Source organism: Neodiprion virginianus, chromosome 5 (assembly GCF_021901495.1).
Source record: "Neodiprion virginianus isolate iyNeoVirg1 chromosome 5, iyNeoVirg1.1, whole genome shotgun sequence".
Lineage (NCBI taxonomy): Eukaryota > Metazoa > Arthropoda > Insecta > Hymenoptera > Diprionidae > Neodiprion > Neodiprion virginianus.
In genome coordinates, this window is record NC_060881.1 from 1,194,267 (window position 1) to 1,211,119 (window position 16,853).

A 16,853-nucleotide genomic window follows, 5' to 3' on the forward strand; every position below is an offset into this window, starting at 1 on the left:
GTATTCGAAGAGGTTGGAAACTCGTTGAACTTTACCGTCATGCAATTTGTTCACCTTATGCTACGTGATAATGTGACCGGAGGTTCGTGAAGGGCGTTTCCTGGCGCGAGAACATCACGGACTAGTGGAAAAAGACATCTCCATCTCCATCTCCATCTCCGCATCTTCCCAGTTACTCTCCCTGAGTTTCATGGAGTCTCCGAAGCTGGGCGACGGCATCGTGTGAGATCGATTCGTCGGACTTCGGCTTGGCAGCGTTTAATCGTGCCTTGGCTTCCTCCATTGTAAGAGAGGCTGTTAGAGCTTTCAACGACGGAGACGAAGCATCATGGAGTTGTACTCCGAACCAACTGTTCCAGGTCACCGTTATCGTCTCGCGATGGTATCTTGACCGTGCATCTGTGTGGCGCGGAGGGTATCGTTGAAGAAGAGAGCGAGCGTGTTTTTTCACCGCCACCACCGGGTAGAACTTGATATATGGGTTAAAGTCTGGCTGCCGGGTTACCTCTCTGCCTATGTGGTTCGCCAAGGTATTGATCCTCGCGTACGCCTCTCAGAAGTTCCAAAGTTAAAAATATACAGCCTCCCTTACAGTCAGGGTCGACCCGACGATACGAGTATACGTCATGGTTCAAACTGGAAAGAATACGCATGTGGCCGTTGTGTGCACGAGTCGTTCATATCTGAGGTTGGATTCGAAATTTGACCCCGTCCTCGGCTGCACGCAGACCATTTCGATCAAAGGTCAACAAGGTAGAGCCTCGATCTTTCTCTCCCACCGCAGAGTGCTATCGCATAAAATTCATCCAGTATATCGCATGTCCGAGATGATTTTCCACCGTGATTTGAAATCCCGTGTAATTACTCCTTTAACGACGGTCAGTAACGCGGGGATCGTCAATTTTGGAGAACGGTATTAACGAGCCAAGTTGTGTATTCTCTGCGCGGTAATAATTTCCCGGTGCATTGGTGGGTCGGTGGGTCGCTGCGGGGCATCGAGCTGGCTTGTCGCCTTGGTACCAACCGGGTCAGTTACAGTCGGGTTGCGCAATTTTCAATTCCGCAATAAACCGGCCTCGGTCTGAACGCTGTCGTGTCAACTATCAATTACACTATGCAGAAGGCACTGCGGCGTACCTTCTCTATGCAGTGAAGTGTAAGAGGGTCATCTCCGTCTAGGCTCCAAGTTCGGATCACCGACGTTTCTTCGACGTGCAGGTTGGATTTCGTTTTCGGTTTAGCATCGGTAACGTCGACGCTATCGACTAATCGAAGCGACGCCAGCTCGATAGTAATTGTTCCGGGAAACCGGCGGAAAGCCTTAAGCTCTTGACGATTGACGGGTTACTTGGCAAGACCCAAAAAACGCGGCGTCGTTACAACGCAGGCGCCGTTTCACTCACGGGCTTGGCTTTCTACCATCAATGAAGGGGAAAAAAAACCCCTCCTTCTGAAACTCGTCGGCTTTTCCAATTGGCAACCGCCTCCGGTACCGGACAAAATCATGGCTGAATGCCACATCGAGTTAACAAAGCCAAATTCACTCCCTCGCCACAGACTGAGGATCACCTCTCTGTCTTTATTTCTGACTTCCGTTTCTTCCGTTTCCGCTCTGCGATGACTTCAAAGTGACTTTGACCGTGTATGAATAAATTCAAGCACCTATACAATCGCGAATACAAAATCCAAGCAGAACCGTAAATACTTTTTCCTATGTTTTCATGTTAGGTAACCGCGTCGTCCTTTCAGAGATCCTTAATTAATCTAACAGGCGCGTGACGTGAGGATGATCGACCAGGAACTTTTCCGCAACTTCGGATGTAAAATACCACCATTTGCCGACTGCCGCAGGGTGCCGTCGCCACCCATTGGTGTCATCGCCGTCGCTCTTCGCACCGTCTCGTTTCCTCTTCTCTAACCCGGTGCCAGGCGACGGACAGATCAATACGCGGCCGTACTGTACCCAGTCCTGCTCCAGATAGCGAGGCGCGGACGTGTTACTCTGTTCCATATTTCTGTCTGCGCGTTAGTCTTGCTGCCCATCGATTGCGTCTCCTCGCCTCCTTCCTGCTTCTTCATTTCTATGCACCTTGGTCCCGGGATCTATGTTCCGCTTTCGAGTTTGGTTCCTTCGGCCCTACTTCTCTCTACTGCGGTCTGCACAACGGAAGAGCGTTAGCGGTATTTTTTTTTATTCCGTCACCGCCGTAAAACAATTTCCTCAATCACCCGTGGCATTGAATCATCGCCGCTATATTTCAGTACCGCGTTACGACGCACTAAAACTGTGCTCACTGCGAAAATAGGAATTTCAAAAAAGCAGTATCTGCTTGTAAGTAATGACTTGTATCGTTGTTCAGAAGCCTTGTCCCATTGCACCTTTGTCTTTCCAAATGTACGTGTAACTCAAGTTCCATTGGTAGACAACAGAGACCAGTGTAGGTACTGTGAATGTACGGAAGAAATCGCGATTCGGATGGTCTCATAGTTTTACGATGACGCTATGCGAAAGAACAAAAAGACAAGAGTAAGAAGAGGAAGAGTCGTAAGAATCCAACGAATGAGAGTAAGGAGAAAAGGAAGAAGAAGGAAAGGCAAAGAGAGCACGGGAGGTGATGTCGGTTTACAACCTACCATGTGCAAGTACGCGTATCTACAACCAGGCATGTGGTCCGCCCGTCTGCAAGCAGCAAACACAGTTACTTGTCGTATGTTGTCAGATGTGACGCAGGCGTTAATGCACTCGAGCAAATACCGAGAAGCCGTGTATACCTGGATACCGGTACAACATTTCAACTTGTGTGGATAAGTAGTGTTGTTACATACTCGGCTGATGACTGAGCTCACTTAATGTTCCCCAAGTTTTCGCCCCAGAAATCGGAGAGTTAAAATTCCGCTCTCGCTTCGCCCTCAGCGTTTAATCGTCCAAACCAAAAAGCCGAAAAGATTCGGTACCATGAGATGATTGTCGTCGCCAACGGTACGACGACGATCGTAGTTTGAGACTACCTAGCGCGGGCCACTTGGCAGTGACGCAGAATTTTTTCTCCTACCGTCGAATATAAAACTGGGTCTGCACCAGGTCCAAAGATGCAGTAGCATCCAGGTCTTTCGAGGCACCGTAAATAAACCACTATAAGCCACTCTACGCTACTCGACACGGGAGCCAGTCGACGGATGACTGGCTAAGTAGGTGGAAGGAGGGTAGGTATGTACCTTACGATCCACACAGCGTGCATCACACGCAACCTTCTCATCTCATTTTCGTTGCTAGGCTACTAGCATTGGGTTAGGCATAGTCGTAAATATCTCTTCTACTTCCTCTTCCTCGCTATTTCTTTTTTTTTTCTCCTTCTCTCTCTCTCTGTATCTTTCCTTGTCCACTTCTCATCTTCGCTGCCGGACGAATAACCTGATAAAAATAAAATTGAATTCCTCGGATGAAACGGGATAGTTTCAAGCTAATTACTTTATCCGAATTAGGCGCACGAGGCGCAAATTGGCAGTAAGAAGATTTTTCCGTTTCCTCATCACTTGCGGGTGTTCCTAAGAGGTCGCCGAGGCTCGGTGCCCTATAAATCCGAGCAAGCGTCTAGGCGTCGACTGTTCGACTCCGGAAGCCAATCCGAGTAACCTGCGACCCGATGAACTTTGAGTCGGGATTCCTGGCCGCCTCTTTGCCTCGTTCCAAAGAACGAACGAGTCTGCGGAACGTAGCGATTCGCAATAAGGTCACCGGGTTCGAAATTAGAATGGCACGTTGGCCGCGAGGCGATGCTGAGGGGATCGCGGATCAAAACCGAACGACGACGGCGGCTTGCGGTCCGGTCAACGTGGTGGATGGCGTAATAATAGATCACCGGGTGATACCAATTACAAGATTGACTCTCTTGTCCTACCGTTCGCCAACCATGTGCACCGCATCATCGTGTGCATACGTGCACCTCCTATATTTATCTCAAACCTATGTATCTCCGCAACGAGGGTGTGTGTGTGTGCGTGTGTGTGTGTATATGTAACATCCATTCGCATATATATATATATTACATATCATATATATATATATACATGTATATACGGGCGGAGCCGTCCTACTTACGCCAGCTACTTTGCATTCGCGTTACGTGCCCCGTTGCGGTTGTATGATATGTGCGAATGTATTACATAGACGCCTGTGCAAAACCAATACAACGAGGAGATTACACATATACGTGTACTTGCGAAACCGACGACTTCTTCCACATCTCGCGCTGTGTATATTCAACCCCCCCCCCTCCCCCTCCTCCTCCATTCCCCTTCCTCCTTCCTCTTTCTCTCTACGTTTTCTACTCTCTCTCATTTTCATAATAATGATAATACCTCCACGAATCATATGTTCACATAGTTTTTTTTTTTTTTGTTTTATTAACATGGCGAATTTTTAACTCGTATTTGTATGCATTATTATCCTTATCACATAAAGAGTGAGAACTTGCTAAGAAAAGTAGTTCACGTGTTGTACATTTGTTTTTTTTTTTTTGTTCACGTTGGACACATTCAAGACGGTATAATAGTTCGATCATATTTTACTCAAATTTCTTTCTCTCTGAAGGCTGGAATTTCAAGAAAACTGAGGCGTACGTCTTTACAAGTTTCTGATCAATAATTGCCCGGTTGAAAAGCTTTTAAGCTACCGTAAATTCCGGTTTCAGTATCACGCCCACTCGAATTCTGGGAAAATTGATAACGATTTTACGATTATTGATGACTCTCGATCAAATTTACCATGTTATATATACTATGGTGTATCCACGCCGTATGCCGTACACCTTACACTTTGCGTTATCAACGCCCCCATATGCTGCGATTATATCTACACATTTAACTATTTATATTATTTATATATTTGCAAGCTCAGAGATAAATTTGGAAAAAGTAAGAAAAAAAAGAAGAACTCCGTAAGGAGTTTTACTTTAATTTAATACAGATATTTCTCTACGGACTTTAACCTATCGCCGGTACGAAAAATTACACAGATTATAAAAAAAAAAAACGCGTTGCCGAGTTCTCGTCGCAAGCATGACGTTTATCTTTACCTACGGCGAATCGTTCAACGCGTATAACTTTGTGTCACGCAGAGTCTGCGATGCAAACAAGTTATACCCGGCATATGAACAACAAGCCTTCTGTCTATCCCGTTAGTTACAATTGTATTAATAGCTCACCGTGAATAAATATCCTCGGTTTCAGACATGCGTGGAAGTTTTACGCGCGTTTTCCGCGCCGTTTTTTTTTTTTTTTTTCAACTCCTAAATACGCAAAAATGAGTATATCTGTATGATAAATAAATTCATTGTATAATCCATCCGGATCGTAGCAGCATTCGAATCTCGCATCGGATCTTTGATCCAACGTTTAATTTCGAGCAGGTATCGCCTTATGTACAAAAGTTTTATAAGAAGAACCGTTGTTCAAAATTTCTGGAAAGCTCAGGTATATTTTCAGAGGCTATACTCATCGCCAAGCACCGCCGACCGATCTAAAATAGCATCTGCGAAGCTCCCCCACTCACATCTGCCGAATCGCGAATATTCCACGTAATATATTCTTGCGGTTTTGAACGACGTGTAAACAACGCAAATTCGCATCGCAACTGAATCGTAAGAATGTAAACATTATATAATTCGTTGCCTATGCAGGATGCAATTCGAATTAATCAACGAGATTCTTCAGAATTCGAACTTTTTGCGATGGTTGAACTCTGGTATTTTCGCGCGGTGGTTATAAATTAAACTTTAATTCTGGTAATTGGAAACTCTGATTTTTAATCAAAGCGACTTTTTCTCCTTTTCAAACTCTCAAAGTGACAATGACAAATTGGGTGTTTATTTTGCCTAATCACTCTGGCGATGGGAATTACAGAAATACGTATAACGTTATACCTCCACCCATGTATACAAATAACACCGAGTCAGAGTGAGTGTGAGGCAACGATGCTGAGCCTAGATAACGAGATAAGGTGAGATGCGGCTGATTTCGTATCCAAAATGTTCCAACTCCCGAATCATAGGCATTGCATCATTAAGGGGTTATACGCAGTTAGCGAGGCTGAAAAATGCGATTTCTCAAGGAATTTTCACCAAGAAACGTTTCAACTTATTAATATAAAAATTTATACACGTGTTGGGGTAACATTGAACTTCGTTCTGATATTTTTTATTTGTAAAAATAATGATTTTTAACACTGCTATAGCCGATCTTCGGGAGGAACTGTAACAAAAGGCGTCTTGCGGTGAGCAAGATATATCTGGACGGGATCATCCGAAATGAAAAAGAAAAAAGATTTAGTTAATACAAAGTATTATCGGGTATTTGATCGAAGGAGTAAGCAAAATATTAATTTTTAACAAAACGGCGGATTATAAAAGAACCTTCGATTATCCATAAAAATTTTCGCCTCAATTTGTTTATAAAATAGAAAATACTTGTCGGTGAGAAAAAACCTTGGATCAAGAACTGAAAAATATATTCATAAAGCTTGTGTGAAAAATTTGTGACTACTCGGTTCAGCCGTTTTCGAAAAATCTTGCTCACCGTCTTTGAAAAATAGTTTTTAGAAAAATGTGTACGAAGGTTCAACAGCACTTGCAAACGCTTTGCAAACATTACGAAACTGGAGTAACAAAATGAAAAAAATAAAATAAAATAAAAAACGATTATTGAAAAATCCAATCCGCGTATAACTCCTTAATACGCAAAAAAAAAAAAAAAAACGGCAGGCGTTAGGCGTGTTTGCGAATTATATTCACTCAGATTATCGTACACGTACACATTCCGTGATCATGATTGTGGAAAATTTTCAAGCACGAGACGCGAGACATGCACATAATTATAACGTGCCTCGCACTCCTCGCGTATGTGTATTATCGCATACCTACGGTGTTACCGATACCGGCCCCTCGCACGTTACACATATTTGTGTCGAACCGTGTAAAGGCGGAGGAGGCCAATTAGAATCGCGTACCTGCTCAGAACCTACGAGGAGAAGCACCACCTGTGCAGGTGTGCGACTTGGCGAAACCCGATACGCGAATTCGCTGCCTTCTTTCCGCCGCCGTACTTCTTATCAATTAATCAAAGCACGTAAGGCTGCTTCTTCGTACTCATTTGCTATCGATTTGTAATAACACAGATTTTCACCGGATTCTTTTCGAGCTTTCCTCGTGACGCGAATAGAGAGAAAAAGAAAAAAAAAAAAAAAACTACAGAAAAATACAGTCAGCACGATACGTAGACCACCCGTTTATCTCAATTCGTCAGCTGCTGTAGTATCGCTAAACGTAATACATTAGAGCTGTATAATTGAGGCAGTAAAACATCGAAAACGCCCGACTTGGGAGCAGCGATGCGATCGCGCGATAAGACCCGGACATTTTGGTTGCGGGTAATCCGATTGTCCACAGATGTAATACCCATCCGCCCACAAGAGGCCGTGTCGAGGTGTAGTACTGGGTAAAGGTATCGGTTCTTTGACCTTGCCGAACGGTGCCAGAGACGGAATCACGTGTCGTGTTACAGTATTTCGAAACATACTTCCATACTCCATGCATCACGCACAATCGCCAGAGTGGCATCGCCGTAGCCCAGGTCGTGTATCGTTTACAACATTTATACCGGGAGAATTTCTTGAAACTTGAAAATCAACGGCGCGTGCGCCGAATGATCAAATCTCATTGGTCGGCGAAACGTTCCCGCGGCGATATTCTTGTCCGCGACGCAGGCGGGCCAACCTACGCAAAATGTCTGCGTTTGAATTTTCAAAGAGCGCAAGCGTCGAGTTCCGACCGTTCTTCGAAGAATCGACTTTCCGCCCCGACGACAAATGCTTCCGAAACCTTTCCGAGTCGCCGTCTCGATTGTTCGAGATCCTAACCTCGAAAATTCGTAGGAACCGCGTCGCCGGCGGAAAGAGTTTGACGGCTGAAAACTCGGGTTGGCCAGCCTGCGCGAAGAGCCGATAAAACTCGCGCTTGCGCGATCGATTTTCAAGTTTCAAGAGATTGTCCCGGTATATATGGGCCGTTCCAAATTTTTGATGTTTTTTTTTGTTTTTCGAGTTTTTCACAGCCTTCAAATTTTACTCAAGCCGAAACTGCGAATCGGAGGTGAAGGAGGACCAAAAGAAAATCCGATTTGCAAAAAGCGATGGAGCAGATGATGGAATTGAAATTTTAGGTTTAATTTTTTTATTTAATTTATCGCTAATAACGACGAGTTGGAAAAAAAAACTCGTTCATTTATTTTTTTGTCCCACGCATTTTTTAAACCGATTAATTAGATTGGAAAATTTCTAAGCAGAATCTAATAATTACGAAAGCCCGTATTAACTGAAGTCAGAGATCCTTCGTACTCGAGAAATCTCTTTGTTGACACTTAAGAACTCGTAAAAAGAAGACATAAAAAATTTGGAGGCCGGATTTGCGTACAGGATTTGGTGGAATGGCCCATATGGAAACTGTTTAAACACGCAGTTATATATATGTTGACATTTTTATAACGCCGAGCGGATTTGCGTTGTGTATACGGTGCCGTTACACCTGCTGCCAGAAGATACCGAATAGCGATGAAGCTAGTTTCTGGAGTCTAGACGCTGAGCAGAGAACGAGGAAACAAGTTCCTGCATCTATTTAATTTCCTGTTTTCTATGAATAAGCTGAGTTTCCGAGATACTCGTGCGGGATTTGTAAGTGCAAGAACGGGTTTTGAAAAGTGCACAACTGACGCTAATCGAGCGAAATTTGATTTCGAATAAGTCCTTGCGATGAAAAATTTTTTTTACAAACACGCAATTTCAACTATTCACACTTTTTTATTGTAATAACGTAAAAAAAATTAACACGTCATTAATTCTTCGACTATTTTATTAGAGATCAATTTCTTAGCAAACAAATACGCTTTTATTCCGTTATTGAATCCTACACACGAAACAGTTATAATTTAGAAATGATAAGTTAACGATCCAGTGAAAAGTAGATCATTGTCATGTAAAACAATGACAAAATTTTAGAACATACACTAAACGTAACTTCACTGATATTGTTGATAAAATCATCAAGTGTTCAGAGTTGAAATTCAGTGTTTTAAAATTTGTTCCTCCATCACGAAAACTATTTCAGTTTGGTATAATACAAACTAGATTTTGTACAAACAGTTGTCTTTCCTAATTGTTTTTTGTTTTTCGTTTCTATAGTTTTTCTTTTTCTGTAAAATTTTTTTTTTTTTGTTTTTTACCTCTCATCTACACATCAATTTTCTACTAAAATTCCGACGAAAACGAAGCGAAGGCGAAGAATGCCAGACACCGGCTGTTACGTATTTTACTTCAGGCGGAATAAAATCATTCTCCGCGTGCACGGTGTATTTTTGGAAATAACCCGCCACGAACGCGCAAATTCGCCGTTCTGGCTGTATCTTATTTTTTTCCCCGTAAAAAAAGAAAAAGAGAATGAAAAAACCTAACTACTGTATTTCAGAACCGCGTTGGGTACACGCGTTGAATTTTTTATTATTCACGACGGGTAAATATGTACCGATAGATAATATCTTATGCGCATCAGTAGCTTTTATACTAATACCTAGACAAAATTTCATATATATATATTTATGTATGTATAATGTTTAATGACGTGCCAACGAGAGTGAAACGGTAATGATTTTCTTCGGACGAAATTGAGAACAAAGAAAGGAAAGAAAATTGAAATAATAATCGAGTAAAAGAAAAGGGTAAGAAAAAAAAAAAGAAACGGAGACCCTTGTACGAAGTATAATGGTAATTTTTTTCAGACAAATATTTGACACAACCTCGTCTGAAAGTAAAAGTAAATGTTTCTTATTGCGTACATGCTCGCATATATATTATATTATATTAAAGACAGTTCATTTGTCCGGGGAGAATTAAAAAAAAAAAGTTGCGACAATCGGCATTGGATATTTGCATTGTATATCTTACATTAGGAGTGAGTTATATTACGTGTACGTACGCACGAATAATAATAATAATGTGTTATATAATATACACGTGCGGATATTCATATGTAACAATTTAGCCAACCGTCTGTCACCGCAAGGATAAATTTGTTTGCTAATGTAAGTGTGCAAATAATCGCAAATAACGCAAGCTATACAATTTAACGTGCCAGTAACGTTTTATCGTCTTATATTATAAAGCGTAGAAATATATTTACACAAGTTTCTTCAAAGTTTTACGATACATTTTTTTCTGATCCTTTTGCGCAGCTCATTGCAGAATTATTCAAGAGCAAGAAAAGAAATATTAAAATAGAGGTAGAGAGAAAGGGAAAATGAGAAAAGGAAACATAGAGACTGATTGATTGACTGATTGATTAATTAATTAGATTGTTGATTATTCGAAAATTTGAACAAGAATTGGCAGCAAGCTACATGTAATAGAAACATAGAGTACGGAATAAAACTAACAAAGATTAATAAAAGGGGGGGGGGGTCAGTGCAGAAAAAACCAAAGAACGCAGATAATTACACAGTAAAAATGAAATCGTGATCGTGAAAAATTTATCTCGAGCACGTGTTGAACGAATTACCATTGAACGGATAGACGCTGTTTATAAAATTGCGTTACATAACGGTCATTATTTATGTACGTTATACAATGTTTATATGCGTTTATCGCATCCAATCTATCTTTTCTGCAGATGTAGTAATGCGCTTCATTTCTTTTTTTTTTTTTTTTATTTTTGTTACGTTTTCAGATATTCCGGTCTTCAGGTAATTATTTATTAGGAAAAAAGATGGACAATCCGTAATTTTTTTTTCCGTTACAAAGTGTCACGGACGTCATAACGGAGTTTTCATGTTTGCATAACAATATCGTAAATGATTTAAAAATCGTTCATTATGTATACTTTCATGGATATACTTGGCAGATAGCTACATACTTGTAAGTTGTTGTATAGATTTGTATACTTGCGTGCGTAAAAGGATCGTTTATTCATTTACCATGAGTATGATGATTGCCGTCATTATCATTATCACTATTCTCTTTACGTCATAGCCGCTGTATCGGAGCTGCGTGCCGTGAATGAATTATCGAGAATGGTGCAGAAAAAAAAATTACAAATTCAACAAAGATAAAAAAAGACACGTTAAATTAATTTTTCTCCTCAGGAGACACAAAGGTTCGGGTACAGAGGTGTAATATTATGATAACGCGTTTTTGCGCGGTTGAGAAAAAAAAATTGGGTATTCTTTCTTTCTTTCATTTGTTTTTTCAATTTGTCATTTATTGTTCATTTCAAACTTTTAAAATAGATAAGATAATTACCGCGGTCATTATAACATATTTATTCGGACGGTTGTTTGTCCAGCGATGTGTGTAAATTACACGTAAATATGCCCAGACTCGATTCATTGAAACTATACTGATCGATTAAAAAAAAAACAAAAAACCACTGAATGTAATATATTCTCCTTGCAAAAAAAAAAAAAAAAGAAAAAAATTCAATACGTAGGTACATGAAGAAATGCACTGGGAAAGGTTGAAAAATTAGAAACCGTCGCGTTTTTTTCACATCGTTAATCGTTCCAATGACGTTACTGACTAACTTTAACACGATGTGTGTGTATATAATAATAATAATAATACGACTCCATGCGTTTCCCACTGAAATATCGCTCGTCACTGCAGACGATATGTATACGTGTATACATACGAATAGATGCCGATAAGGAGCTTTACATATGACATGCAGATTTTTACACATATGTGTCCGATATGTGTATACATATATATGTATATATATATATATATCTATATATACAGATAATAACGGTGCCACCCTGCGAGTTGTTTACAGATAATTAATTTTTCCTCGCAATACTCTCCGATCGTCAATATTACATTGCAGGTATCATTAGCATTATTATTAATCATATTATTATTGTGTTGTTATAATTTATTTTCTAGTTTTTCTTTTTTTTTTTTTTTTCTCTCTCATGTATCATTGTGACAGATACACGGATTGTTCCGTGGAATATGTTTTTTTTCGCGACTCGTTTCGCATACAGCATCGGCCTGGTGGTGGCTGGTGCATATTATTTTGACAAGTGCGCGAATTTGCAAACAGCTGCATCGCGAGAAAAGGCGAATATAATGTGTGTGTGTGTGTATTTCAATAGGAAACGTACGAATTTGCGATAAGATGTATGCATGCGAGCGGCACGCCATCCTGGGAGAGTGGCAAAAAATGATCGTACAAGAATAGGAAACAAAAAGTAATTGTATCTCTTAAAGTCAATTAGTAACGTAACGTATGGCCGCGAAGTGTGATTGATAAAAAATAAATATATATATATATATAGATATACATATGTATCTATTGTAAAAATAAATGAAGAAAATAGAGAAAACGTTCATAATCAAACCAAATTATAATTGGCAAAAAATCCTGTCCGTTGTGCATTATTAAATATGGGGTTTCAGTTTCCAAGTGATAATCAATTGACCTGAAATTATGTTAATAAAATTACTGATCATATGACGAGTAGCTGTGCGAAAATAGTGATACAAAATGAGAACGGAAAGAAACGACGAGAATTTGAGTAAATGAAAAAAGTCACGCGGTTACGGTATGAATATTAATGCGAATTTTATCCCAAGTTGTAACAAATGATGAATATTTTTGCATTATCATATTTTTACACCTATGTACATATTACAGGTATACACGTACAGTGTTGCAGGTACATATTTCTCAAATGTTTGTTTTTTCCAGGCTGCATTTTTTTCCTGTTGATTAGGTGCGGTTTAACTCACGCAATACGATATTAAGTTCAATATAATTAAAGCGATACGCAATCAACGACTTATTTCCTCGTAAAAGCGCGTTACATATTCTATTTATAATTTTAATTTTCTGCCCTAGGTGAAATTAGTATAGAAGAAAATTCGAAAAGCTGACAGAATGCGTAAATAAAAAAGAAAAAAAAAAGGAAAAGGAAAACCTCATCAAGATAGAAAATGGGCAGTTATTATTTTACTAGCATAAATCAATTCGGTATAAATATATATATATATATATATATATATATAGGTATATACGTATGTGTGATTAGCGCCACTCACTTGTTATTTGAATTCAACGGATCGGTGATAACTTGCAACAATTATAGCAGCAAAAGCCAATTACACGCAATAATAATATATCGCACTCGTATATTATCGCAATAATTTCCCGACGATTGAGAGAACGAGAGAAGGAGAGAGATAGAGCTTTTCTCGCTCTGGCTGGTTAAAATAATACGTTAACAAACACTTCCGCGAATGTATAATTTGCCGTTTCACAACTAATTTATACCGTCGTCTATTTTTTTTCCTCGTTGCTTATGCTCCTCGAGTTTTCGTACAGTCGGCAATACACTGATGAATTTTATTGCGACGTACGACAAGAAAAATCTTCCAGGACAAATTGTAAATCGTACCGCGGGTTATATTTTATAACTTGCCAAGAACAAAAAGAAAAAAGAAAAGAAAAACACGCCGCACTTGTCACTTCGTATTGTTATAATAATATTTTACAATTTTTTTTTTTATACTGCTATCACAGTTATACGTTACTTGCGTTATGTGTACGGATATAAAATTGTAAAAAAATCAATCGACGATCGTACGATTATAATTATAACGTGAATTATATGATATCGTATAAAAGTATGAAAAAAAGAAAAAAAAATAAAACAAAGAATCCGGAAAGAATTCTGTAATTATACAATGTAGATATAATAATACTCGGTGTCTTGGATTAAAAGATTATTATTAATATTATTATCAATATAATTAATGCTATTATTAATCTTCAATAGATCTTTCGTTTCGTGTAAAAATTGCGTTCAATATTTTCGTACAGTCTCTCGTTGAATTTTTTATTCCTCGTTCGGAAGAGAAATACTTTTTAAAATGTGGCTAGATAAGAAAAACACCAAATCTAACCACTGTTTCAAATTATTATCATTATTATTATTATTATTATAAATTATTATTAGTCGTATGCGTGTGTGTGTGTGTTTTTTTTTTTTCTCGTATTTCGTCCGGAGATGCACACCCACCGAGTATCGCGGCGAAACTGATACGCGAGGCCAGCATGTGCCGACTTACATAGTCGAGGTGTGCGTATATCCTCGAGTGTGTTGCGTCCGTGGCGTGCATGCATGGGCGTATGATCTACGTGGGTGGGGGTGGTAGAAAGGGGGGGGGGGGGAGGGGGTAGGAACACGAGTGGGGACATCTACAGTCACGCAAGCGGGCTTCTGCAAGGTCGCGAGGCCGACCAGATCGGGAAGCCGCTACTTACCGCATAACGCCGCCGGCGGAGCTTTCGAGAAGAATAAAGCTCGCGCCGCCCACGCCATTTCTCTCTTCGTCTCTTTTTTGGCCAATTTTTTTTCGAAATGACTTTGTAAATTTTAATTGCAATTGCTGCCGTTTCTTTTCTCTTAGTTCTTCTACTTTTCGTATTCCTAATAACGTCGAGACGTACGGTGAGATGTCGCGTAGAGTATTGTAATAATATTGTCAAATTATGTACGATGTTGCGGGAATATATATGTATGTATATATGTATGTATATATGTATATGTATGCGCTCACCAGCCATGAACGATGATACTTGTTAACAACTCGTTCAATCGTCGCAGCTACGGTTCGATTCGACTCCTGGGCGATGAGTTTATCTGGAACAGAAAGGAAGGGAAGAGTTTTATCGATCCGTCGGAATGATCGCAGGGGTATTTGCGAAAAGGAAAGTTGGGTAACGTTTTATTGTGTTTATTTTCTACGACGGCGATTCGCGATAAAATGCAAAAGAATAAAATACAACGAGAAAAATGATGCAAGATTGCGGGATTATTTTTTAACGTTTTTCGGAAAAATTCTTTCATCGACGTGTTACGAACATCTGCGAACAATGACGAGGGAAAATAAACTTGCAAATTCAAGTACGTAATAAAGAGGATAAGAGAAAATGCATAATATAGTACACGCGTAGTATTAGAGGTGCAATTTATGGAGGTACGTTTCGCGAGTGAATATTTATACATAAAAATCTTGTCTTTTACAGCGAGACTTTTTTCCTCCGCATTTCCGCCCTTGCCCGCAAAGCTACCGCAAAGCTCCCGCTTCAAGCATGCAGAGCTTCAATGCCCCGGTCCTGGTTCAGGGTAAACTTAATATCCGGCGTTACACAAGCGTTTTCCATTATAATCCCGAGCAGCAGCGTTGCGGGGCCGAATAAACCGGAAGGGTAATATTTCTTATTCGGTGTGATGATAAATCTTGACGGTTAAAACCATGGGGAAAATTTCTAGGAGATTAGTCTACGTTTTTTATTATTAATTGCAGGCCGGGCTGCGTGAACAGCGATTTTAAGCACACGGTGTACGATAATTAAAAAACCGACACCGATACGTGTTTATCACCTAATTGCACAATTCGATAAGTCGATACTCGTCAACTGTATAAACTTTGTTCACAAGTTGATACGAAAACATGACCCTTGTCCTGCACGATCAAATCCCAGACAAATGACGATTCAAATTGTTGAATTATTGCAGATATAATGGGGAATGACACGTTTGCTAAATTGACTGAATTACGGTGCACGTTGGTACCGGGAAAAATTAAACACGGTCACCCTTGTGTCCTCGTCATACGTACGCATGTGTGTATAATCTGTGCGTTTGACGCACTGAAATTTCGTTGAAATATCATGTACACAAATGTAATTATCTGTAGAGCTATCGGAGAGAGTAATATGTGTTGTATACGTGTAACAAATCCAGAGATATCGTTTTATCGCCGCTCGGCCGGAACGGCTAGATATTGATCATAACGAATCAGCGGTTTACAGCCTTTGAGAGGCTTCGGCGAAACGACGTTGTTTTTGGACTAACATTTCTGTCGAAAAAACGTAGAATTATAATAAACATTTCTCTGCAATTCCAGCTGAGAACGGAAAATTCAAAAACAGGAAAATTCCGAGCCGCTGATTATATTTTTCCTGCAAGCTGTGAGTAGAATTCTTCTGGCCTTTTCCTCTCGTGCCTTTTATTGCCTGATTCCAGTTTTGACGCTGCGCGTAATTGTTCCAGAATAATCTTGCGGACACCGCAATACTGCAACGCCGTACGGTATAATAGAAACGCGACTTTGATCCGATGCAATAAAACGACACGCAAGTCGTTTGTACACGCGTATATAGTGAACGAAGAAGCGATCGTGACCATGGCCGATTCGATAATAGTCGATTGTCTTCGTTTAGTCGTACATTTTATTTTTATTCATCGCAAACATCATCAAGCTCACGTAGTACTCCTACCTTTACCGACCGAGTAAATTCACCCTTTTTCTACCTATGTTAAATAAACAAACGAACGTAAAGGGTTCGAACTTCCAGACAAGGTACTCGTGTCTCGAAAATCGTAAAAAACGTGTGCTTCTCAGAGACACGTAGCCATTGCTACACATTATGAGATGGGGTGAGTTTTGCTCGGTCGATAAAAGTAGGATTACAACACGACTTTAATTATCGATTATTCCCTCTCTCCGCGGAATTGGGTATAATAACCAACCAACGGCGCAATATAAACGGTCTTCCCAACTTTGGGGCTCATGCGACTTTGCTGAAAGAGTAATTATTATTAACGGTGCGCGTTAAATCTATACGTACACACACACACACGCCTGATACATCACGTTATATACCCGAATCACTAATCACATACGCTGTTCAAACATCACGCAAGTACCTATCGTACTATACGCAAGGCCTTGCACTGTTCGCATA

At 40.0% G+C, this 16,853-nt stretch overlaps 1 protein-coding gene across 10 annotated transcripts in view; it reads right to left on the bottom strand.

Moving 5' to 3' along the window:
• The window catches only part of LOC124306272 (protein Tob1-like), a 120,157-nt gene that overhangs the window by 22,156 nt on the left and 81,148 nt on the right, over nucleotides 1-16,853 (bottom strand). For 4 of the 10 annotated variants that reach the window (XR_006908571.1, XR_006908570.1, XM_046766783.1 and 1 more), the window contains exon 1: nucleotides 12,747-12,767. Coding sequence is in view for 6 of the 10 variants with exons in the window: in XM_046766783.1 (XP_046622739.1) it covers nucleotides 12,747-12,762 (16 nt within the window). In the remaining 4 variants the exon portion in view is untranslated. Of the gene's footprint in view, nucleotides 1-54; nucleotides 232-12,746; nucleotides 12,768-13,138; nucleotides 14,167-14,659; nucleotides 14,743-16,853 lie in introns of those variants that run through there. The other 6 variants (XM_046766786.1, XM_046766787.1, XM_046766785.1 and 3 more) reach the window with 3 other exon arrangements.